This window comes from Haliotis cracherodii, unplaced genomic scaffold (genome assembly GCF_022045235.1).
Source record: "Haliotis cracherodii isolate W230 unplaced genomic scaffold, xgHalCrac1.p SCAF_16, whole genome shotgun sequence".
NCBI lineage: Eukaryota > Metazoa > Mollusca > Gastropoda > Lepetellida > Haliotidae > Haliotis > Haliotis cracherodii.
This window is the reverse complement of record NW_027266271.1, coordinates 23,710,028-23,738,010: the sequence shown is the minus strand read 5'-3', so window position 1 is coordinate 23,738,010 and position 27,983 is coordinate 23,710,028. Positions and strand designations below refer to the sequence as shown.

Below are 27,983 nucleotides of genomic sequence, written 5' to 3'. Positions count from 1 at the left end.
AGGTCGTTGTCTCTGCTGCCAAAAGACCGCCTCCGTGGTCTAGTGGTAGAGCGTCCGCCCGGAGAGCGGAAGGTCCGGGGTTCGATCCCCGAGCGCTTCATACCGAAAGACGTTAAAAGATGGTACTTGTTGTTACCCTGTTTGGCGTTCGCCATTAAGGGTCTAAAACAAGGACTGGTCGGCTCGGAGTCAGTCAATCAATCAATGAGTGGGGTATTCATGTTAAACTGCGGCATGGTATCTCAGTGACCTAGCACTATAAATCGGCATCAGTCCCGACTAGTACAAGCAGCCACACAAACACACACACGTACATGCACGTCGCTATATAAGTGCAATAATCTTGGACGCGACATTAAACCCCATTTCACCTCACCTCACCTACTGTCAAAAGGTTTACTCATCTTAACGGCGAAACAAAACACATGGTGGGGTACACGCTTGTTAATGTTACCAGTGGAACTAATTTATATGATGATTATTACCAATGTTTATGATAATATCATTCGACAACACTAAGGACGATGATATTTTCCTTGTCACCATACATGAGAATGTTTTTTTTTCAAATTGCGTTTAAACAATATTTATCAGTTCTACTTGATGCCATTAAATCAACTGAAACATTAGTTATTGGCATGGTAGCAAACTCATTATGCAATGTCCATTCTCGGATTCCATACATAAACTCTCAAAACTGCCGATATTGATTGCAAAGCATACTTTCCCCAAAATTATAGTCATTAGATGTGAAACAGAAATAGTCATATATGTGCGATTTTTATTAATGTGTCAATTCTTTATTCGTGTACATGCGTAGGCCAGCGGCCCATGGTACAATATTTGGTCCATCATTAACATTTATAGGCTTAGTGTTTGGAGTCTAACATTCATAGCATGGTATATAAAAGTTGCAACATTTCTAATAACAGTTTCATTGTTTACCGCCATAAGCATATTGAATTTAGCAAGAGTAGGATGTACAAAATACTTCTGTGGTAAATACTGAAGAAGAAGTTCATCATAAGCGTTACAAATTAATAAAAAATGCTAATTTTATTCATTCTCGACATATCTTTGGTTGCAACTATTAATAGTATTAATGCAACTATTAATAGTATTAATGTGTCACACAGCATATGTTACACTGACAATCACAGAAATATAATATTCCGTCCCGCCTAAAGGCCTATGAGACAATATTAATTTGATAATACAACAAGATTGGTTGGTTGGTTGTTTTGTTGTTTAACGCCGCACTCAGCAATTTTCAAGCTATATTACGGCGGTCTGTAAATAATCGATTCTGGACCAGACAATCCAGTGATTAATATCATGAGCATCGATTGAAAAGATTGGGATCGATGACATGCATCAACGAAGTCAAAGAGCCTGACCACCCGATCCCGTTAGTCGCCTCTTACGACAAGCATAGTCGCCTTTTACGGAAAGCATGGGTTGCTGAAGACCTATTCTACCCAGGATTGATAATACAATAAGAGCACTCAACGTTCTATAATATCAATACATATTAAAAATAGTGGTTAAAAATATTTGCAGATACAAACATATCACATATCACAGCAACCTTAATAATTCAATTCAACTGAGATTATTTCGAGTCGAAGAACTAATGAGAGGGATGACATTTCCACACAGTGTTCACGACATCGGCAAGGACTAACAATAACTCACCACGCTGCATTAAAAGGGCGAATTGATCAACTTGAGCCATGTCAACAAACAATGGATTAACAAGAGAGGCTTGATGAAATAAATCCGATCTTATATCAGAATAGAATTGAAAGGTACCTAAAATGAGATTCATCTTCAACACTGCGGAAAGAAGGGTTTTAAGAACCCCAGCTACAGTTCAAAAGGGAGCCTACCAATACAAATCTACACTTTCTACAATATGACGCATTGTTCCTTGCTTCGCAATTGGTTTGGATCGCAGCCTTTATATAGTTATAAAGAATACGGACATTCAGTTCTGACTAAAACACAGTACACTGAAACATAGATTATGGGTGCCACCCTACACCTCCTCCTGATCCCAGATTCCACATATTTGTTCACTCTGGGTCTCATTTGCTCAGCCCTGAATCCTAAATACTACTTACCACAAATCTCAAAAGCATATTTGAGAATTCTCTCTCCAAAGACAGAATATCCATACTCGGCAACCGTGGTTTTCTTGAGATGGGAGAGAAGGGTATTCATTTAGTAGCCTGAAAACAAAGCTTCTCTGCTTTGGTCTTCTTTGTGAATCTATAAAATTCAGGAGAAAAGTTGCCTCTGGGAACATAAACGGCCATGAAATCAAGCATGGGTTGATTGTGAAGTTCACAGCCTCATATGGAAGGAATAGCGTAACCCTGAAATGTTTAGTCGTGGACATCAGATGATGTCATAGAGGTATAGCCACAAAATGTGTCAATTGAGCAAATTGTATCATTGTGACGAATTAGCAATGGTCTGTGACCTTTGGAAAATGGACAATATTGAGGAACGGGCAGTGATCAAGTAGATTATTATTTGGACTTGACTGGAACGTATCGGTCATTCCTCGAATATACGTATACAGAAACAATCTACTTATCGATAAATAGTTCTTTAACAATGATGCTTAGCTATAGCTTTATTAGCAAATTAATGGGTGACTTTGTGTGGATGAATTCTTAGTATTACGATTAGGACAATGATATGTAAAATATATTAAAAATATTTACTTTCTATTATATATTCGGGGGTTTATCTGGTTCTGTAAGTTACCTTACAAACAGACACCTCTGTGTTTTGGCAGATCCGTGACATACCTTTATTATACCAACAAGCTATTTGAAAAAAGAGATTCCTCAATAAACATTCACAACTATATAACGGTTGGTATACCACAAATAACAAAAGCACAGATATTCAAACGAATATGTGAAATGTGCGAAAGACATCTCCCGCTCTAACATACATTGCAATGAAAGGATGCTGTCGCATAAATATCAGTATTAAATACTTACAGAAAGTGTTAATGCAAAAAAATATGCAAAAAATATTAGAGGTTTTAAACAACTGGATGACGTACATATATTCTGGCTTATTTAACCTGTAGTTTAGGGACTATGTTATTCCTGCACTATTTATTGAGTGAAATAGCAACTATACCAAAGTATTTGATATTCAGTATATAGTTTGTATTCAGCTGCAAGTCTTTACTTGAGTACATAATAGAAAGGGGGCACGGGTGGCCAAGTCGTCTAAGGCGCGTCGATTCGCTGTGCAGAGTTGCGTCCCTTTGGCACGCCAGAAACCTAGGATTGTGGGTTCGAATCCTGGTTCGCCCCGATTATATTTCTAGGTTTGTCAGCACCATACCCGTGCTCGTGTGTTTCACCGAAGTGGTAAACGTCTGAGACCTGCATCATTTCCGTGATATAACTGGAATAATGTTAAAAGCGGCGTTAAACCAAACTCACTCACTCACATAATAGAATCCCAATTTCAGTTGGGATGTGTTAGATCCAAAACGCGCTAGAATTAATCCGTGCATGCGTAGAAAGACAAAAATTGAAGCAAGAAAACGAGTTTTGACAAGTTTCACTGCACTAACTCATGGTAACTCGGGCGACCAGCAGCTTCTGTAGTGTGCAGTGATCAGTGTAGAGTAACATTTAATCCCAGAAATATAAGGAATCATAGTTAATGATATATATCTACAAAAAATAAAATAATACCCAAGTGGATCCCAAAACAATGCTAAATGAGGGCTAGCTCAGGCAATCGTGCTTTGCAAATGTTATGAGTGTTTATATATTTGCATCCGACCAAACTGTAGCTTTATCAATGATGAAACTCCTGCGGTTCATTCCATTTACTATACTTTTTACTGTTCAGTCGTTTATGTCTGCCTTAGTTGAATTTAAGTATCTTCCTACGCACCTATCGTTAACTTTTACAAGTGCACATAATCTGCGGAAATAATTTCCAGTTACGCGTATATATTTCTTATACATCCTTACGAGGGGATAATGAGATTTCACTGTATGACATAAACGCTTGCCACCAGGAACCCATGCTTGTCGAGTGGTCAGACTAGCTGACTCGGTTGATGCATGCCATTATATCTCAACTGCGTAGATGGATGCTCATGATGTTAATCACAAGATTGTCTAGTCCAGACTCGATTATTTACAGACCAGAAGTGTGAAAACCGACGATTACAGCGGGGTAGTAAGGTTCACGTTACGTGGTGAGGGGATAAATCCGACATGTCATAGTGTGGGGATTATTTTGCGCGGTTCTGTACTCACATATCGTTTTTGATAAGACTGTATTTGCACAAGTTTGTAGACAACCCGCCTGCTTATCCTGACCCAGTTTCCCTGTTTTAAAGGCCATCCATACATAATCAAAGCGGAATATCACTGTCCTGTACCTGGCTCAAAGTTCACGCTAGCGTTATTCGGCAGGAGTGACCTATTCCAGGTAAGAACGCGACTGTCACGTACACACACGTAGCCTACAGTCACATACTACCTGGCGCGGCATGAGGAATAACACACTGGTGTCGGTAAGCATATGCTACACACATATTTTCTGTACTACAGCTTGTTCTTGGTCGTTAGTATCCCGATAGAATTCCCGGTCATGTAACAATTCATTCACTTTAGTTTCATAGAGAATCCCAAGACAACAGCTCCACCTTTATCAGCCTCTTTGGTTACAATAGAATGGTCATTTTAAATGTATATATCATCATATAATTTCATTGTATAATTTCAATGTATTGTAAAATGTACTGTATGATTTCACCGAAGACCGCACCAATCCGATCGCAGTGCATGCGCACTCGGTTTGTCGCTTTCTGCGTGACTTACTGTGTTTAGTTCCAATTTAATCCATACGATGCAAACTTTTGGGGGATTGCGTCTTGTTTGTAATTTGTGTGACTATTTCTGTTTAAAGTGTTTACATAGTCCATAGTTTGGTTGTTCGCTGCTGGCTTTCTTTGGTCGGCATGTGATTGTAAAAACGTAGAATGTACTTCTAAATTTATCTTAAACACACGATTATCAAAATAATGGATTCATAGTTACGTAAGCATTTGAATTGATGAGACGACGTGTGTTGATGGACTGAGGATAACCGCGGCGTTAAACAAACATGATATGCTTATCTTTACAGTGAACAGTGTACGTTTCTGAAACGTTATCGCTTCCCAAGTTGACGTTATAAGGCTTACTCTCGTCTCCTTTACAATCTGGTTCACAGATAGCTTATCTAATCGTTATAGTGATTAGGCGTGTGGGACTGTGAATTGTGTAAAAGCTTAAGCTCGTCCTTGGGATATTATCCATAGCGTTGGACATTTAGTAGCATGCGGAAGGTAGTGGATGCCACATGGCTGAACGGATGGTAGGTGGTTTTATATCGATACACGACTTTTTTCATAGTGCTCCGTTCATATAGGACTCATATACACATTATTTAGCTTCGCGGGCATATGATCATTTGACTTTAACAGACTTTATTTGCAACATAACTGCTTTCCTTGCGAGGTCAACTCGTGTGGATGTAGGTCACACGACCACATCTGTTGTGTAACGAGTCTCTAACATAGGAGATAAATCTCTAAAGCATCGACGAAATGCTGAGGTTTTGGTTTAGTTAACTCAATTATAATGCAGTTGATACCGTGTGTTATGCATTAATGTGTGCAGTTCACCAACCAGTGTGGTGTGCATAAACACTCTCAGTCTCGCTCTTGAATTGAAAGGCTGTCATTGTCTGTCTCGAGTTTCAACATACCGTACACACTAACCTCTGGCTAGACAGTGGGAGAGAGCTTCGATTCGGGGGAGGGGTTGTTTATTGTGCATATGTGCGTTTGTTGTCGTGTGTGTGACTATGAGTGTGTGTGTGTGTGTGTGTGTGTGTGTGTGTGTGTGTGTGTGTGTGTGTGTGTGTGTGTGTGTGTGTTTGTGTGTGTGTGTGTGTGTGTGTGTGTGTGTGTGTGTGTGTGTGTTGTAAAATAACATATTTCTCAACATTTTACTTTACTAATAAGCGTCAGAATCACTGCACTTTTACAGAGCAGATGTAATTCAAAATTAATATATCCCCCATGACGATTCCTGGGTAGAATTGATCTTCAGCAACCCTTGTCGTAAGAGGGTGGTCAGGCTCGCTGACTTGGTTGATGCACGTCATCGTATCCCACTTGCGCAGACCAATGCTCATGATCTCAATCACTGGATTATTTGGACCATCTACAGGTCGCCGCCACGTGGCTGGAATATTGCTTTGTGCGGCGTCAAACAACAAACCAACAAAACATGCCGCCGTCGCATTACAGACGTACTGATGCTATGGGGTTTCAGGCAACGATAGCATACTTATGCATGTTCACTGTGAGGGTGGCGGCTGCTAGCGGTAGAGGAGAACATACATACCCTTTTCACGACACCTTGTGTCATCACTGATTTTTATAGTGATCCATTCGTGTGATTTTCACCACGGTTTTGCCTTTGACACCAAACTGAATCTGTTTCGTCGGATAATCGAGACTAGTTTTTCACTGGTGTTGGGGTTTTACGTTTTACTTATTATGAAACATAATACATATAGGATTAATCATGAATGTGTTGTTTTTTTAAATATGGAAAATGAAACCGAGCCTTCGTTAAACGGTAATTGTTGAAGCTTCGGTAACGCAACGGGACGAAATTGTGAAGGTCATATTGTTTCATATATTGCAAAGCTCATCTCGTAATTGAGCTTGGTGCACGCGCGTCATGATCAGAGAACCCATTTCACATTCATCTCACAAAGGTGACTCAGAAAGTACTTATGCAGACAGCAAAGAGTTCACGTTTATGTTACAAATATTTACCGGAAGGATGTCATGTCAGAGTGTAAGGGGAAATGGATCTGTGACAAAATTAAAATATGCCACAGTCTTCTTTTATACTTCAAAACTGCAGTTTGCAGTATGTAGACTGCTATTATGCAATATGGTATATAACATATGTCATTGACCTGCACTCGAAACAAACCCATGCTTGCCGTAAAAGGCGACTACACTTGTCGTAAGAGGCCACAAACGGGATCGGGTGGTCAGGCTCGCTGACTTGGATGTTGTTCAACGCCGCAATATTCCAGCTACATGACGGCGATCTGTAAATAATCGATTCTGGACCAGACAATCCGGTGATTGACACCATGAGCATCTATCCACGCTATTGGGATCGATGACATGCATCAACTAAGTCAGCCAGCCTGACCACCCGACCCCTTTAGTCGCCTCTTACAAGAAAAGTCGCCTTTTACGGCAAGCATGTGTTGCTGAAGATCTATTCTACCCCAAATCTTCACGGGTCACCCATATGTCGATTGTATATCACCGGCTTTGTCAATGTTAGTATGGGGACATCCTCCTGGCTATTATTGCCTATGGGTGACGAGTGTCAACATACAAGCTACGGCTATGAGAACAACCATTGCATAAGTAGCAGGACAAACAATGTGGCATATCCCCGTACCTGTGTTATCTTGCCCTCGTCTCCTGTCCCCGTTCGGGACCTTTTTAGCTGTCGTTTGTTGATCTGCTGATGTTCCACTTATCAGTTGCCGTCGCTGGCCATGTAGCATGTTAAACATGAAACTAAATGTATACGGTACAAAAAATACATGTATGATCAGTATTATGTTTCTTTACAGAATGTATAGTCAGTTTGTGCGGTCTTGTCGTGGAGTCAGTGCAGTGATAGAGAACACCGGTCACTGTGCCTTTGTGCTTAAGAGATTAAAGGCAACAGCAGCTACAAGCATGTCAGGTAGATTGAGTTGCAGTAATCATAGTCTTTATCTACAAAATGTCATTTCTTCGTGACCTGATATAATTGAAATATTTATTCAAAGTGACGTCAAATCCAACCAACCCACCTACTCACCGCCTTAGATGTTAATGAACACGTTTTGAGTTTGTAAAGGCAGATCTGGAATTATCCACCCTCGAGATATATGTAATGTTATTGCAAAGAATTATGGTATGTTGTTTGTAGAGCTGTTATTATGCAATCCCCATCCCTTCAGAGAAATGTTCTAAAGGAAATGGGTTTTTATTTACGAATACCAATACATTTTCCTGCATAAAAGCCTACAAAATAAGAAATGAAATGTGTTAATATATTTGTGGTAGTAATGTGTTCGCACAATAGTATTTTGATTAAACTTCACGTTTTTATGTACAGATATTTATCTTTAATATGTATGTATATATGCTTCTGCTGTGTTTGTAATTTACAATGTGTTGATAAATAATGAACGTATCGTCGTAGAGAGATATGTTCTTTAATATTTGGTATATATATATATATATATATATATATATATATATATATATATATATATAGATATACTAGTAGATGATTGCTTTTAATATTTATTATCATTAAAAACCAGTGTTGTGGGTTCTAACAGTTGCGCAAATGCCGAGATCGATGTGTTGATCTGTGTAGATACTAGGCCTATAAACCGCAAACATATATATATGGTAAATGTTTCATTATTTACACGATATATCGTGCATATTACGGTTAAAGTTCTGTTATTTACACGATGTCGTGCATATTGTGATATATTGTCTGTTATTTACACGATGTCGTGCATATTGTGATAAACTGTCTGTTATTTACACGATGTCGTGCATATTGTGATAAATTGTCTGTTATGTACACGATATCGTGCATATTGTGATAAATTGTCTGTTATTTACACGATATCGTGTACATTGTGGAATATGTACTCTTTATGTACACGATATCGTGCGAGTAGACACAGCCATAAACCGACAAGCGAGCTGGGAGAGGATGTAAGGCGGTTGTTCATTGGACGGTTTCGCGACCTCGTCCCATCCCTGGATCTGCCAGTGATGAAGTATTTCCAGGTCTAGGTGTTCCGATAAGCAATGTCGATGTTCAGTGCAATCTTTGTTGGAGTGCTCACTTCCGTTTCCATACGATTGTGTGTCTCGAAAGTATTGCCTAATAAGGTTGCCATTACTACTATATATGAGTGATAGACCTTCCCGTGACCTTGTATTTGATACTTAACAATTGCAGACTTCTTCTGCACGTTTATCTTATCTCTATGTGACGTCACCGTATCTCACCGATAAGAAGGAAGAAAGGACACTTACCATGCTCACAGCTGAAATATGTCATTGCTATATTCAGCAAATTATTTCAAGCGTCATCTCGCTATTACGCTGACTCAAGATGCTGGCATAGAACATGATAATATCTTAGAATTATCGTACAATATTGAATTATTCTAATCTTCCAAGTATATAAATCCCAGGTTCGGTCCGATTACGTAGCTGGGTCTGCCATCACCGTGTGAACTGAAGTACTGATCATAAGAGCACTTAACCCATCTAACTCATTGCCTCCAAATCCATTCTCATTCAAAAGTGAGAAGTAACATTCAGTCCACAAAATCGACATCCAAAAATTAAAAGTTTACAGTAATGTAAGCTTCAGGTAGGGTGCATGTGCCTTGTCAAAAGTATACAACGTAAATATGTTGTGCACAGATAAGCATGCCATCTTCACTTTCCTATTCTCCTTCTTTCAGTCAATCCTTACTCCGATCCTGAGATAAAAGATTTTTTATCCAAAGTGCAAGAAATCATTGTGAATGATGTCCTCAGAGATGGCATCGATGGCGATAAAGTAATCGACTTCCAGCAACCTGCTAAACTTCAGGTAAGAGCAATCAAGTCTTTAAGTCAGGCCACAGTAATCGTCATATCTTATACCTAGTTAGTGGGTGATCAACCTTTCGCGAAGACCTGGTATCATCACTACTTGACATTGATTCATAGACACACACTGAACACATGTAGTCGGACTCATACTATCGACTCTGCTTTATGTAGAGATTTCTATTGGATATGGAAAGGGCTTATCGCTTCTTGTTATGCGGTGAGACAGTGACTGGCCTGTTGTGTGATCGAACCCCGACGAAATCGATGGCTGTTCTTGCTAGTAACAACCGGTCATATTCGACTACTTTACAAGAAGCACTTATACAAGTCTTTGATAGGCATTTAGAAGTTGAGAGAACATGAATACATAACACTTTGTATTGATAGCAACTTCTTTTATTTTTTGTCACGACGTTTCAAACCTACTTCTTGTTCCTCCAACAGGTCATTCAAAAAGTAGCTCTGAAAAGTTGTGACAAGGAATAAAAGAAGTTGCTATCCATAAAAAAGTGTCTTGTATTCGCTTTCTACATGGTAACTTTCACACAATCAGACAGTATATGTGTGTCATAGCTTGAGTGAGTGAGTGAGTTTGGTTTAACGCCTCTTTTAACAGTTTTACAGTTATATTGCGGCGTGTAATGTGGGAGGAAAGCCCGAAGTGATGCAGGTTTCAGACGTTTACGACTTCGGTGAAACCAACGAGCACGGGTATGGTGCTGACGAACCTAGAAACATAATCGGGGCGAACCGGGATTCGAACCCACAATCATAGGTTCCTGGCGTGCCAAAGGGACGTAACTCTGCACAGCGAATCGCTGCGCCTTTGACAACTGGGCCACCCGTGCCCCCTCTCATATCTTGAATTCAGCAACTTATAGTTTGATCTAATATGTATGGTATCACTAGTTAATGGTCAGCTATGTCATGTCAATTATATATCGGGCCTAGGTTAACGTCCGTTATATAATGTAGCGATGCAGCCTGTTCGAATACAGTATGTAATTGAACAGATAATTACTTAAATATTCCAGGCGGGAAAGTGGGTTGTCGACTCATTCTTCACGAACGAGAATAACCTGGGCGCAACATTTGAAAGCACAGACCATATTTCAACCAGACGCACCAGCAAAGCGTCATTTGCAAAAATATCAGTTGCACCGTGCATGTCACCTAAAAGTCATTGCACCTGGGGAGTAGGACCAAATACGTCAATCTGGGCTGCGTTCGGACGACTCGTATATGCGTTGGCGGTAGTATGTTTATGCGCTAAGAACTTATGACTGTTTTCGATTTGAAAACCCACTTATCACAATATTCCTTTCACGACAAAAAAACATCTTGTACCAGTGACCTGCAGACTGTTCACATTCAGGACCAGCCACAAGCAGCCATCTTTCGTTTGTATCAGGATATGTTATATAATATTCCGATCATACAAGGCCTAACACCCCACTCGCGCGAAACCTCCGTCTTGTTTCCCACTGATACCAGTAACGATATTTATAGAGTCGAATGAAGAACATTGAAAAAAAATGAAAAACGTTCCAACTAAAACACACCATTCGAACATGATCTAAACACCAAAATGAAGGAAATAGTTGTGGAAATGCCTCCAATCCTCTGTCGCATGCTAATGTCTTTAGAGAAAAACTCCGTTTCCGGTCTCCAGGCCACTTTGTTTTTATTGACAACATGTGTGGAGCTAACGTGTCTTTGTACTGAGACAGTCTGACTGCTGTAACCGCCAATCCTAGTGTGAGAAGGACAGGAACAGACCGATTACGTAAGGTATAATCACTTGCGTCCCGTGTCAGTGTATCAAGTTAAAAGCCGAATGAACGCTCAGCATTATTTTGAAGTTAGGAGGCATGTTTCAAGGCGTCCTGCGTACACTTGTAAATTTCCACCGTAGACTACGTACTATAGAATGATTGAGGATTTCTGCGATTGTTGTATGTTAGATGAGCTCTAGGACATAAAAAGAATCCTAACGTGGCGACATTGTTCCCATGTTAAACGTTAGTGTAACAGACTGAGCATTTAGCATTGGGTGGGTGTTTATGATGAATGGTCGTGTGAGGCAATATTAATTCGCCTCGCAACCAGGTGGTCAAACATACTGGACAAAGACGTTTGACTTGTACGAAATACTGAACATGTCTTACATCTGAGATGTGAGGTGAGGTGAAATAGGGTTTAACTTCGCGTCCAAGGTTATTGCATTTATATAGCGACGTGCATGCATTTGTGTGTGTGGCTGCTTGTACTAGTCCGGACTGATGCCGATTTATAGTGCTAGCCCACTGAGATACCATGCCGCAGTTTAACATAAATACCCCACTTAGACACAGTGTACTGACTCTGAGCCGACCAGTCCTTGTTTTAGCCCCTTTATGCCGAGCACCAGACAGGGTAACAACAAATACCATCTTTTAACGTCTTTTGGTATGACGCGGCCGGTGATCGAACCCCGGACCTTCCGCTCTCCGGGCGGACGCTCTACCTCTAGACCACGGAGGCTGTCTTACATCTGAGAAGAAACCGCAACTAGAAAACATAACAGATATATCCCACTGAATCAAAGTTCAGATATGTACATGCAGATATACACTGACATTTAAAGCAGCAAACATGAAAATGGCCTATTCATAGGGAATGAATTAAACAAGGAGTCAAGTCTAGAAAGATTTGGCAAGTCTTGCCTGTCTCAACCCTAGGCATTAGCTCTGAAATTAGGTATTTTTCAAGGCTCAATTTGGATTTTATTATTTTTGTGTGTAGATTTTTTTAGATAGCTTATTTCTGGGACTAAATGTCAGTCTAATCAGAACGATCGCGAAAAGTGCAGAATAGCTATCACCGTCATTGTAGCCAGACCTAGCGGTGCTATTGTCATCAAACAGCAAGACATTAAAAACTGGTATGTATTTTAGCTGTTGCAGCCATGATGAAATACAACTGGTGATGCATGTTGGGTAAAAGGTCGAATGGAGCTATTGCCACATGCAGATATGCTCATTACGTTATATTTCCTCCATATATCCAAGCCACATTAGGATGCCTGTTCGGCAAATCCTAGAGTATAATTGCAAATTAATGAACTTTACATGTGTTAAAACGTGCCTTATACGAACTATTGCCAGACACAATATAGTCCCTGGTACCTCTGTCATTTATACAGCCAGTCTGATGTGGTAGTTTCACGGTTTCTGTATTTCTAAAGAGTAGTAACTCATATGTAGGCACAGGTAGTATATATGTGTTATTACAAAAAAACGTTGTGTGATGTCCGATGCACAACGTTCTCACAACGTTATTACGATGTGTAATAACGTTACACAGCAACGTAATAATAACGCTGTGAAAACGTACATAAGGTACCATTCCAAAACCTTACCACAACGTTTTGAAATCGTACTGTTTTAGTACTGATGACTGTTCCCAAAGCATTAAACTAACATCTAGTCTCTGAAATGAACATATCGTACAAAAAAAATAGTTATTAAATCATCTTGATAAAAAGATATAAAAAGAGCCCAGAGACTCTCTTCATTTTCAGATACTGCAGAAATCTGGATTTGCCAAACATTATAGATTTGCATGGGCTGTATTTGGTATATTTGTATCAGGGTCTGTAAGACAGACTACGAAAGCATGCATAGTTCAGTTACCGTCGCAGACAGAAAGACCTCTATCAGGGATGCATGCTCTCTGAAATATGCCCTACAGCTTTTCCAACAAGGGAACCTTATTTCACCGAACGGACTATAAAGAGTGTTTATCTTCAGATTGTAAATCACGTGTCTTAGATCCCACGTGTCAAGAGAAACCTTGCACAAACATAACAAGGCATTTGGCTTGGTGGGCAGTCAATCAGCCAGGCAGCCAGGCACACAGTGGGTCAGGGGAACACGTGTGGCAATCCGGACCAGCTGGATGGATGAAGCACATGGGGATCATTCCCACTGGAGCAGACCGAAATGCCGACAATGCAAAACACAATGGAAGGATGTGGGCGGGGTGGTGGTGGTACAATCACAATACACAAAAAGAATAAGTACACTCAGAGTTGTCGGATTCACTATTTATCAACTGTAGTAGAAGTCCCCAGGGATACATATGTGCACCGTTTGCACTGGCGTTGATTACATGGGAGTAAGACCTAATGCCTCTGATATGAATATGAAAATGAAAATGAAAGAACATGCTGTGTAGCCGTTCGTGCGAATATTATTGCTTGGTAAGCCTATCCTGCATATTTAAGACATCATTCAGGAACACGGTGTTCATGGTCTCCAGAACTCCCGTGAAGAGAACAAATCAGTGGTTTTATTTTGCACTAGTTGACCAATAGAGGATGACAAAAAAGGGAAATTATTTCATAGTCGATCATGCAACTGACATCACATAATTAATGCATTGTTAGGATGTGTGAATTTCGTTAATGGGAAAGTGTCGGATTCCGATGACACTATAGCGGGGACACGTGCAGCCGAGTAGTGTAAGGCGCTGCAATTCACTGTTGCGTCCCTTGAGCACACCAGAAACATCTCGTGCAAAAACTATATCCGGCAAATAACGGCGCTTTCGTGTTTACAGTCGAAGCATCTGCCACTTTTGACTATTGCTGACCTAAAATAAAACTGCGGATGAGGGAAGTTTGAGGCACACCCAATTGTTCTTATCATCTCCCATCCATAACATATATAAAACGGGGGCACGGGTGGCAAAGTCGTCTAACGTGCCGCGATTCGCTGTGCAGAGGTGCGTTCCTTGAACACACCAGAAACCTATAGTTGGGGTTTCGAATCCCGGTTCGCTCCGATTATGATTTTAGGTTTGTCTGCGCCATACATGCTCTTGCGTTTCACCGAAGTGGTAAAAGTCTGAGACCCCCATCACCTCGGGCTCTCCTCCCAAATGAAGCTGACACGCCGTTATATAACTGGAATACTGTTCAAAGCGGCGTTAAACCAATCTTACTCAACCGGCTATTCACAGTTTTATTAATCATTTCTAATTTTTAGGAGTTGATGCAACTCCCAATTGGGCGAGACCCTGAACCAACGCAGGAGCTTCTTGACCATTGTCGCCGAGTTGTCAAATACAGTGTGAAAACAGGTACGTATCCATTCGCAGGAATCATAGATAATTGCGATGTACGCATTCGGTTAATCATCCTTGAGTTTTTATCATTAATTCGTCCTCTGTATTGCTGGTATTAGACACAACTGTGAGGATGATTTTATCAATTTTTCCTTTCGGTTAAAATTGTTTAAGAAAACACATTACTTTTCCTGTTTAAAAATGGATTCAGGTGTTATGTTGGCAAACAACATATAATGTTCATACATGAAGTTTAGTATGAGGTGAATAGGGAGATGTGGGTGTTAAATGTCAGTGTTTAACGCCAACTACATATTATGGTATTTGTTATGAGATATTTAAGAATAATATTAAAAGAAAGCTTCGTAATGTTACATGTTAGAAAAAGTTAAAGTTGCTTCCTGTCTGAATCACGGAATTTCCTGTATAAAGACACCTGTGCTTTTCTGTGACATTTGAAAAACAACATACGATACATCAAGTTTTTATTTCCCTCCGGATAATGTGTCAGTCGTGATATTTGCAAAACTTTCTCCAGCTCCACACAACAGGGAGGGTATCTTCTCTCTTCTAACCGCCACATCTACCTTCAATGTGTTCCTGTTATTAATGATATTTTATTACTACTGCAATGAACGTGTTCTGTGTGAAGTATTATTTTCATATTTTGTATTTAATATTTTCATATATTTGTCCATATCCTGTTCCCTAGTCTTGTAGTAATAAGCGCCTATTTGTCTGTCTGTCGTCTTATTTGCATTTGCAAGTTAGTGAGTGAGTGAGTGAGTATGGTTTTACGCCGCTTTTAGCAATATTACAGCAATATCACGGCGGGGGACACCAGAAATGGGCTTCACACATTGTACCCATGTCGGGAATCGAACCCGGGTCTTCGGCGTGACGAGCGAACGCTTAAACCAATAGGCTACCCGACCGCCCTTTGCAAGTTAGAATGCTACATGAATGCTTTCGATGAATATGATTTCTGATATCAACATTTATGAATGAATATTTTGTAATTGATTCATATATCCTAGATTCATTAAAGTTAAGTATCAAATAAGTATTTCTATGTGTGGTACTGCAAGAGTAATTATGTGTGGTACTGCAAGAGTGATTATGTGTGGTACTGCAAGAGTGATTATGTATGGTACTACAAGGGTTATTATGTGTGGTACTACAAGGGTTATTATGTGTGATACTACACGAGTAATCATGTGTTGTACTACAAGAGTAATAATGTGTGGTACTACATGAGTAATCATGTGTGGTACTACAAGAGTAATTATGTGTGGTACTACATGAGTAATCATGTGTGGTACTACAAGAGTAATTATGTGTGGTACTACAAGAGTAATCATGTGTGGTAATTCAAGAGTGATTATGTGTGGTACTACACGAGTAATCATGTGTGGTACTACATGAGTAATCATGTGTGGTACTACAAGAGTAATCATGTGTGGTACTACATGAGTAATCATGTGTGGTACTACAAGAGTGATTATGTGTGGTACTACAAGGGTTATTATGTGTGGTACTACAAGGGTTATTATGTGTGATACTACACGAGTAATCATGTGTTGTACTACAAGAGTAATAATGTGTGGTACTACATGAGTAATCATGTGTGGTACTACAAGAGTAATTATGTGTGGTACTACAAGAGTAATCATGTGTGGTACTTCAAGAGTGATTATGTGTGGTACTACACGAGTAATCATGTGTGGTACTACATGAGTAATCATGTGTGGTACTACAAGAGTGATTATGTGTGGTATTACAAGAGTTATTATGTGTGGTACTACAAGGGTTATTATGTGTGGTACTACACGAGTAATCATGTGTTGTACTACAAGAGTAATAATGTGTGGTACTACATGAGTAATCATGTGTGGTACTACAAGAGTAATTATGTCTGGTACTACAAGAGTAATCATGTGTGGTACTTCAAGAGTGATTATGTGTGATACTACACGAGTAATCATGTGTGGTACTACATGAGTAATCATGTGTTGTACTACAAGAGTAATTATGTGTGGTACTACAAGAGTGATTATGTGTGGTATTACAAGAGTAATCATGTGTGGTACTGCAAGAGTAATTATGTGTGGTACTACACGAGTAATCATGTGTGGTACTACAAGAGTAATTATGTGTGGTACTACACGAGTAATCATGTGTGGTACTACAAGAGTGATTATGTGTGGTACTACATGAGTAATCATGTGTGGTACTACAAGAGTGATTGTGTGTGGTACTACAAGAGTAATCATGTGTGGTACTACAAGAGTAATTATGTGTTGTACTACAAAAGTAATTCATCCCCATGACTGTAGCCAACCCTCGATTCTACAACCAGCTGTACAGCGGCGTGAACCCTCACAGTCTTGCCGGGGCTTGGATGACTGATGCTCTCAACACTAACATGTGAGTCTCAGGTGAAGGTTGTGGAAGGCACTTACAATGCTAGTCACCTTTTCAACGGCTTATACTCAAGGCTTGTTAAACTAATATTTCAAAACTATTGCATTTATGTAGTGACGCACATGCCCATGTGTGTATGACTGCTTGAACTGGTCAAGACTGCAGGTTTTATAATGGTTGCCCACTGAGACTATATGCTGCAGTTTAACATGGATACCCCACTACGACACATTATGCTGACTCTATGAACCGACCACTACTTATCTTATACCTAAATACGTTACATATCCGAGGATCAAGTATTCATACACGAGATAAAAATGTTGTAAAAGTACTCGGTTACACCATTCAAGGCCTTAGTGAGACCTTCAATTTGTTTCATGGTTGACAAGTGAAGGACATTTCTAAATTTGACGCATCAGTGATCAGATTGATTTCCAGTGCAATTATGACTTGATACCGTATTTGTTCAGGCGAACACTTGACTTGGATTTGCATGTGTTTGCGACGATTGCCTCCGGTTGCGCAGGATACGCTCACCCCTGGCATTATCACTAATCATAGTGGTTCGTGAATATTAGACGTCAATCCCAGAGAAAAAGCAGTCTCGAAGCTGTACATAAATCAAATTGAAATATTTTTTAAAGGAAACGTATAGAATTATAGAACTCACACGTCTATTCCCAGTTTTCGTGAATGTATAATAATCGACATTTGGCTTTACATTTAATCGTCACCTCCATATCTGGCATTCCTTAATCCTTGGGGGATGTGGTTCGCTCATTCTGGACCCATGGCTGTTTATGTGTTTATCACCGTTTATTATAAATCTCAAAACAAAATCGTGGCATCGGTATACCTAGGATTGTAATGGTTAACACTGCCAATCTTGAGTATGTCTCCGTGCCTTTTTAACAATAAACATGCATCGTATCACGTTGAATGGCGGTGAGTCATCGTTTAGCATGTAGACCGGTAACATAATGTCATGTCAGACATACACAGACATTCCATTCAGGACGTTTGTGCAAAACATATGCATATGGTTTTGTGCAAAACATGCATATGGCGGTTGTATTTCGGGAAAATCTACTCGATTATAGACGCAATGGTCAAAGGTATTTCGATTCCGTTTCGGCACTGACACTGGTGGTCAAGCCGTCTTAGGCGCTGCATCCATCACTTCTCGTTTTCTTCAAATCAAACTGACACGGTGTGATAGTATAACTGCACGGTTGTTCCAAACGGCGTTAAAGTAAACTCGCACACTCACGCACATGCGATACCTATAATATCACCCCCCCTCACCCCACCCCCCCTCCCATCCCATCCGCGATGATTCTGGTGCAGGGTAGGGCTATATGCTTGTTGTATGGTCCGATTAATATGTTAAAAAGGGAGCGGATAGTTTTACATGATTGCGTGTAATAGCATCTCCAACAGACACTGCTTCTGGGCTCGGGGATTTAATGCCCGCCGCAATAAAGACATTGCTACATTGTTTGCTACAGCCTTAAACAACATTCACTCAATCACACCTTTTGTTTTACCATAAAGATTCACAGTTTGGCCAAGTCCACCCTACATATGGAATATTATATCAATTATTTGTTTAGCAAAGAAACTTTACAAATGTTGTAAAACCACCTTATATACTATCAGTATGGGAAGGTTAAAACATTAAAAGATTGACATGAAAGCCTTCTTCGGTGCAATAAATCAGGACAGAAACATTGACACGCATGAATTTGTGGGATATGCAGATGGTGTATAATTGGTTAACTCTGACAACTAATGTGCTGAACTTTTGATAAGACCACCCACAGTACAATTACAACTTTCCCATGTGGGGCGGTCGGGTAGCCTTGTGGTTAAAGCCTTCGCTCGTCACGCCGAAGACCCGGGTTCGATTCCCGACATGCGTACAATGTGTGAAGTCCATTTCTCGTGTCCTCCGCAGAGATATGGCTGGAATATTGCTAAAAGCGGCGTAAAACCAAACTCAGGCACTCACTCACTTTCCCACGTAAAAAAATAGTCGGAAGTAATAACGTCACCGCAAATATATTTTAGTTAATAAAAGCGATAAAACAAGATATTTTTGTAAAGTTGTCAGATTCCGCCTATATCATAAACCGCTATCAAATAGTGATGATGTCAGGTGTTCGCGATAGATGTGAGAATTTCCTGCCCAACATGCAGAGGCAAGTCAATTATTCATCGGAATAAAACATGGAACACATGATACCATTCAAAATAGGCAATCGTATCAGACATTATTTTTGTTATTGATGAGCCAAATTTGGGAATGTCATCTACTTGTCTTTAACATAATTTAATACCGTAATGGTAGTTGATGGTTTACAAAAACGTTATATTTTAGACCAGGATATTATATTTTCCCGTTTTATTTACAGACACACATACGAAGTGTGCCCGGTGTTCGTTGTAATGGAGAAATACCTCATGCAGAAAATATGTGGAATAATTGGATATCCCAATGGCGACGGGGTGATGTGTCCGGGTGAGTTGATCATGCAAGATGACAATAAACAAGTATCATCACATTAGGCATACCGCAAAAATTGTATCATTCTTATTTTCCATTTATAGGAGGATCATTTTCAAATATATTAGCCAATCATCTTGCACGATACAAACGTTGTCCAGAAGTGAAGACGAAAGGGATGACAGGTGTGCCGAAGATGAAAATCTTCACGTCCAACGAGGTGAGGTTGTGACCAAGGTCAAAGAAATCATGTATTTGTACCACATAATTAATATTTGTTTTGCCCAGCATTGTCGAAATATTTTATATTGACTTGCTGATACTATTTTCACAATCACTACTTTTCTCTTGCATTTCCCCTTAAAATGATCAAAGTTAATGACAATGACTGATATTAATATAACGGATAGACAGGGAGCGTTTAGTATCTATTGAATACAAGATACTTATGTTTTTCTCTCTAGTTATACGTTCTTAACATTATATAGCAGAGTGAGTGAGTTGGGTTTAATGCCGCTTTCAACAGTATTCCAGTTATATCACGGCGTGTCAGCTTAATGTGATGCAGCTCTCAGACGTTTACCACTTCGGTGAAACCCACGAGCATGGGTATGGTGCTGACAAACATTGAAACATAATAGGGGCGAACCGGGATTCGAACCCACAATCATAGGTTTCTGGCATGTCCATGGGACGCAGCACTGCACGGCGAAGCACGGCGCCTGAGACGACTGATCCACCTGTGCCCCCCATATATAGCTGAACAAATTCCTGAAATGGAAAGTCATTTCCTTCTTGTAGGCCCATTACTCACTACAGAAATCGGCCAGCTTTCTAGGCTTTGGCACAGACAGTCTTGTCTCAGTGGAGACGGACGAAAAGGGTAAAATGAGAGTTGATGACCTTGAAAACAAAATCAAGGTTACAGAGGGAGAGGTAAGTGACATTAAAACATACCCTTGAGATACAAGAATGTATTAATACATGATTATACATCCATCATATATAACAATCACCCTAAGACAGCATTTTGACATCCAGCTTACCTGAAATACGAAATTATACCAAATACTTCCATTTATGTAAAGTGCTCAATTTGTTGTGAATAAATGTTTCATCAGATATGTGTTTACTGTGAATGCAATCGTCTTAACAGTTAAGTGTATTTTCGGTAAATTTAAATTTAAAAAGCCAAACATTCGTTCGAAAATATTGAAACAATATGATCAACACTACTTTCTTAAAGCCTAATAAACTACTTGATCTATCCGCTAAAAGAGTGCTACCGGAGTGACCCTCTTAAATATAATGGCTTCCGTCATAATCTGATAGCTACCTTCTGTGTTGATACATGTATGTAGCTAGCTATAAGGCTGGTCATGCTTTTACGGTTAAATGTCGGCCTCCATCGTTGTAATTTCTTCATGTAGCGCTACAATACAGGCATGTGCATTTACGTCCATCCACTTATTATTCCAGGGAAGTATTCCTCTGTTTGTGATGGCGACTTCAGGGACCACAGTGCTCGGTGCTTATGACGATCTACCCGCAATAGCTGATGTTTGTGAAAAGCATGGCGTCTGGATGCACGTTGACGTATGAAGCTGTTGCTATGTTTGTCCCTATTGGTAGAACTGCGAGTCCGTGCACTAAAATTACTTTGGAATCGTTAACTCTTTGTAAAATCTTCCCCGAGCAATTACCAGCTACATTTGAGTCAGCACAAGTTGTCGGCCTGGTTGACAGCAAGTGTTTGATCATGTTAGTGTAGATAGACACTCGTAATTCAGTGCACAAAAAAATATAAATTCTTTTTCGGAAATGAGAACCTATTCATCAATGTAGGAATAAAAGCGACAATTATTTATATAATCGTAATAAATATCTATTGCCAAGACCAGAGAACTACCAGTCTCGATTATCTGCCGAAACAGAACCTATTTGGCGTATTTGGCAAAAACCGTTGTGAAAGTAACACAAGAACACAGATATGGCACAATGTGTTCGCGAAAAGGGTAAGCCTTTGCATATAAAAGTTTGTTTGTTGCCTAAAGCCTCACAACAGTACACCTGCCATACGACGGCGGCCTGTAAACAAGCGCGTCGGGCCAGACAATCACGTGAAAAGAGAAATTCAATTATCATTTACAGATTTTGCTGAAACTAAAAACGTTATGATTATTTTAAAGTACGCCCGCTGCGTACAAGTGCAGTGATCCTGCTATCTTCGAGTAAAGAGAAACACTTCAGATATATGTTCGTTTTGCAACACAGTCTCTACTCAAAGAAGAATACTTTTCCCGATTCCATATCTTAAGCAACCAAATGGTCTGTACCAAAATACAGACACGTATGTGGTTTATAACTGTTAAAAAAATCTAAAATACATAAAGTTAAAAATATACAGCAAGCAAAATTTCATGTATCAAATTTCAATAGCAAATTTTATCAGCCGCAAATTGTCAAAAGGGCGCGTAAGATACAACGACAGCAGTCATATACTTCATTTGGAATATCAAATTTACCATCTGGCGGCCGACTACCCATACCGATTCTGAAAACCAACAGGTCCTGGAAATCATTTATACCAGTCAGTATTGGTTTTTCAAATGATCACCTGTTTCATATTTTTAACAGTTATATTATCTTACTGAGGTCAATATATCAACCTGCACCATGAATCACGAGTATCACTTTAAACTAAGTCTTGGTGTTTATTTGAACCCAGGGCGCATGGGGAGGCGGGGTGCTGCTCACTGACCAGTACAAGCATCTGATGGCAGGAGTTGAAAGGTGAGGTACATTGTCGGCGGTCTAACCTGCTTATTACTCAGATTGAAGCACACGTGGGTGACCGCTGTAATCTCAAATTCGAAATAGTGGACGCCCTTCCATTCCATGTACTACTTTGTCCGTTTGACACGTTACTCTGAGATACCAGTTTACCCTGATGCTGAGACAACCATCAAACTGTATACTTTATATTATTCATTATAATATAAGGTGAGGTGAGGTGAAATGGGGTAAAATGTCGCGTTCAAGATTATTGCCCTTATATAGCGACGTGCATGCATATGTATGTGTGGCTGCTTGTACTAGTCCGGACTAATGCCGATGTTATAGTGCTAGCACACAGAGATACCATGTCGCAGTTAACATGATTACCCCACTCAGACACAGTATACTGACTCCGAGCCGAGCAGTCCTTGTTTTAGACCCTTAATGCCGTACGCCAGACAGGGTAACAACAAGTACCATCTTTAAACGTCTTTTGGTATGACGCGGCCGGGGATCGAACCCCGGATTTTCCGCTCTCTTAATATTAACAAACATTTTATTGCTCTCTCCATGGGTAGTTAATGAACTTTTTGTGAAAAAAAAACGGAGGAGGGAGTGGATGATTGGTGTTTCATTCAGCCACGCTACAGACAGTTCTGATGACCGCGATATAAATTCAACTAAAGGAACAGTCTACAGGTTGTGTTAACATCGAACTGTGTTGATGGCACACAATCACAAAAGTCAGTATTCGCACTCATTATTATGGTACTCAGGTTTAATATGTTAAGGGGAAACACTGAGGGATAGACGGCGCGGAGTCAGTATGATGTCTCACACACACACACACACACACACACACACACACACACACACACACACACACACACACACACACACACACACACACACACACACACACACACACACACAACGGGTAACGGTTACTTGGTTATAAAACGACCCATATACGTTCGTCAATGATTCATGCCTACATTGTCTTGAACTCGTATTTTAATATAAATTGAAGGATTTTTCCGTTTTGTTTTGACACTCAAACATGTGATTGTCGGAAAACCTTGATATATATTCTCCCTTGCCTTCTGCGAGACATTACAGAGTGGTGTGAAATGTGCCATTGAATATTGTCAAATATTTGAAATAATGTTCATAAAGTTGTGTTACATGACACCTTTAACGATGGTCATGCCAGTGTAATGCTTTGAAGAGATAATATAAATATTTTTGTTCACGGCTCTATAGTTGTTACAATCTCCATATGCTTGAGATTGAAACATACATTGTATGTGTTTAGGACCCAAAGAAGTTATATAGAACCTATTACAATAAAGATCAACTTGCAAAGGAATTGTGCATACGTGCATCATTGGCAGGGAAAATATCCCACAAGGGCGACTCCCACAGTATAAATACAGACTACATACGGTCCTGGTTTAAGGTTCAAATATTTCCAACAGAAGATTATTTTGTAACAATCTAAAAGAAGGGATATATTTTTAGTAATATATAATGTGGTCACTATCGGCTCATGAAAGAGCTTTCGGGGCTCGACGATTCTTCTTAACAAACTGAGAGTTTCTCATGTGTTCTGCTTAAATGAAACAGGAAGGGGAAGAAAACAATACCTTTCATGAAGACACCTTCAATGACATCGATAACTGTACATTTCAGATCACATTCTGTTGCATGGAACTTTCACAAAATGAGTGGTATACAGCTCCAGTGTTCTGTGCTCGTGGTCCAGGAAAAGGTAAACAGTGCAGTCAAAATATACCAGCTTGTCATATCAAATTCTTCCTACCAATCAAATTCAAATCCTTTCGATTTATTTTGTAAAGTTATTTGTCACTTCATTTAGACGATGTACGTACGATTAGCTCCTAAGACTGTCGTTTTAATGTTATAGAAGAGAATTATATGTACCATTGTAAAAAGGCATTCATGTATGTCAAATGACAATTGAAGTGAAGCTATTTTCGAAACTTTCTGGTCAGTGTTCTATTTTTTTTAAAGTGACTGTTCAGTAATACTTAACGTGGGGTCTTTAAAGTGGTGAGACATGTTTCCTTTATCCACCCACAGGGTCTACTGGAGAAGTGCAATCGAGGTAACGCTGAATACCTCTTCCAGCAGGACAAGAATTACGACCCTACATTTGATATTGGTACGTTATAATTAAAAATAACAGGGTACAGATGACCATACCACTAACTGATATAAATGTGATTATAATTTACTTACATACACACATTCAAAATGATACCCAATGTTGTCTATGCTTCTTTCTTATGTGAACAAAATATTTCACGATCAAGATTTAATTTGCTATATTGCAAACGACAGATTACAGTAACATCTGAATATCAAGAAAGTCTGACAATCACTTTGGTACTTATGAAATGAATATCCACTTTACTGTTTGTATGAAGTATTGGAACAGAACATTGTATGGACTTAACATGCATATCAACAATATATAAGCGTATTACTAACGCCTATTGTTTTGTCCATACTAGTATACATTTCCTATAGCACTGTGTATTTCTCATCATAGGTGATAAGACCATTCAATGCGGGCGTAAGGTAGACGCGATGAAGCTATGGCTGGCATGGAAGGCGATGGGCGATAAAGGCATGGCGGACAGGGTAATCCGCGCTTTTGATAACTCTAGGTATGTACTTCAGTCGTTTAGTAAATGCAAAGTACAACGTTCATGGTTTCAATTAACTTAAATGTGCAAAGCCTAGTTACATAAGGGATTCCATGTCAGTGTCCATACCATGTGATGATGCTGACGTTCGGGTTACATACCTGTGATTATGGCATGGAACAGCATCCATACCTTGTAATGATGCTACGTTCGATTTACATACCTTATGATTGTGGCAGGGAACAGCATCCATACAATGTGATGATGCTACGATCGGTTTACATACTATTGTGATTATGGCAGGGAATAACATCCATACCTTGTGATTATGGCAGGGAACAGCATCCATACTTTGTAATGATGCTACGGTCGATTTACATACCTTATGATTGTGGCAGGGAACAACATCCATACAATGAGATGATGCTACGATCGGTTTACATACTATTGTGATTATGGCAGGGAATAACATCCATACCTTGTGATTATGACAGGGAACAGCATCCATACAATGCGATGATGCTACGATCGGTTTGCATACCTTGTGATTATGGCAGGGAATAACATCTATACCTTGTAGTGATGCAGGGGAAGGTTTGCATACCTTATGATGTTGACAAAGGCGATCTACATACCTTGTGGCATTGGATGAATGGGACAGCCTTGGTATTTAGTAAGGAGACCAGGAAAGGCCATACGTTGTGTTGATGCCTAGGTCGGTTCACTGATAAAGCCGTTGAGTTGTGATAATGTCAGGTGATGATGTCCATATATCATGATGACGGTGCCAGTATGGTGTCAACGCCTTGTGGTGATGCAGTAAACTGTGTCACCTTGAGATAATGTTTGGGACGATCAATTCATGATCTTCGAAACGTTGTCCATATCTTTGGATGATGCCAGGGATGGTGTTCATATATTTAATGATATCAAATAATAGCGACACAAACCTTTCTTTAAAGAAATCCAGAGCCCATTGTACGATTCCGGTTTTATCATAAGCATGTGTTTATGAATCACTGTCCAGTAGTGATGACACCAGGTTTTCGCAGAAATACTGGGATTTCTACACCAGCCATGGCACATATCGTTGCTTGGATAAAGAACTATAAAAATGTGTTTTTCTATTAGAGTGAGTGAGTGAATTTGGTTTTACGCCGCTTTTAGCAATATTACAGCAATATCACGGCGGGGGACACCAGAAATGGGCTTCACACATTGTACCCATGTCGGGATTCGAACCCGGATCTTCGGCGTGACGAACGAACGCTTTAATCACTAGGCTACCCGACCGCCCCTTTTTTCTATTAGAGGAAATGAAACTGGAAACTCATATAAAAGACACAAGTGTTTCTTTTCTATTAGATATAAATTTATGACTTTCGTTTTTAACAGGTATCTTGCCCAACGACTCAGAGAAACAGAAGGATTTAGACTCATCATGCCCGAGGTTTGTCTATAAATACACAATGTCAGAATAGACCTCATCCTTGGTTTGTCGGCACCACAACCGTGATCGTTGGTTTCAATAAAGGGATGCATGTATGACACCTGGTTCACCGTTGGCTTTTCTTCCACATTAATCTGAAACTCCCTGATATAATCGAAATGCTGTTCAAATGCTCTCTCAGATTCTTGAAAGAAATTCTAATAATCCGAGTCATATGGAATAAATGATTATTTAGTGTTAAATACCAGTGCCATAGCACGATGTTGATATACATTGACATCGCTTTGGTTGTTGTCGCTTCAGTTCGAGTGCACCAACGTTGGGTTCTGGTACATTCCGCCCAGTCTGCGCGGTCAGGAGGAAACTCCGGAATGGTGGCAGAAGGTTGGGAAGGTAAGTGGTGTATCATCGTCATGAGAAGTTACAATCGAACACTTGACGCCCACCGTAGTAGCTGAACTATTGCATTTATTAAGGTACATAATGAATTCAACACGATCATGATTTGAGAGAAACACGCCCAAGCATGTCCTTAGGTAGGAATACAGCCTACCCACCTTTGTGCGAAACTGTGCTTCTGACCTTATATCGAAATGGCTACATAATATAGATAGTCGTGACATTTTTATGCTGATAAAGGTAGTGCAAACAGCTCACTTTAACCTGCGTCGACACATCGTCGGGAGATCATAGACAGCTTAATCTGTTTGTATTGAGGTTACATGACGCTGAATCTATAAATTCTGGATACCTGTCCATAAAACACATTCAGCAAACACATTCTGCTACTCCCTGCAAATTACTGAATATAATATAATATAATATAATATATATATATATATATATAGGGTCTGAAACCGATATTATAATGTAGTTTCTTGTTTCCACCAGGTGGCGCCCAAAATCAAACAGCGGATGATGGAAAATGGGAGCATGATGATCGGTTACACGCCTCTTTCAGTGAAGGGATTCGTCAACTTCTTCCGTATCATCATTACCAACTCCCTCCAGGACAGTGCCGAGATGGACAGGGTTCTAGAGGAGATAGAGAAACTGGGGAAAGACCTCTAGAACTGAGCAACCATGAGAACAGGAATGAAGTAACAGAGATTACAGAGACACACGAATACGAAATTGTATATCAAGTGTCTCTCTCTGTGGGTGTCTTAATGCTGAATCAGACATTCGACCTGCAGGTTGTATGGTGGAGATATTCCTTTCATGAGATATAAGTTCAAATGTTCATATTCTTAATGTTTGTGCTTGTTGTGAAAT

At 39.8% G+C, this 27,983-nt stretch overlaps 1 protein-coding gene across 3 annotated transcripts; it reads left to right on the top strand.

The window, feature by feature from the left end:
• The first annotated feature begins 4,381 nt into the window (after positions 1–4,381).
• On the top strand, positions 4,382–27,983 carry LOC139463954 (cysteine sulfinic acid decarboxylase-like). Of its 3 annotated transcripts, none has more exons than XM_071245421.1 (16): positions 4,382–4,482; positions 7,717–7,832; positions 9,634–9,764; positions 14,797–14,890; positions 17,212–17,302; positions 19,717–19,823; positions 19,913–20,028; positions 20,610–20,744; positions 21,288–21,404; positions 22,537–22,601; positions 24,279–24,357; positions 24,690–24,771; positions 25,162–25,279; positions 26,654–26,708; positions 27,012–27,101; positions 27,600–27,983. In XM_071245421.1, the coding sequence occupies exons 2-16, from the start codon at positions 7,718–7,720 to the stop codon at positions 27,777–27,779; spliced, it is 1,575 nt and encodes a 524-aa protein (XP_071101522.1). In that variant the 5' UTR covers positions 4,382–4,482; position 7,717; the 3' UTR covers positions 27,780–27,983. The 3 variants fall into 3 exon arrangements, with proteins under 3 accessions (XP_071101522.1, XP_071101521.1, XP_071101523.1); XM_071245420.1 differs by lacking the exon at positions 4,382–4,482 and adding an exon at positions 4,488–4,567; XM_071245422.1 differs by lacking the exon at positions 4,382–4,482 and adding an exon at positions 5,352–5,412.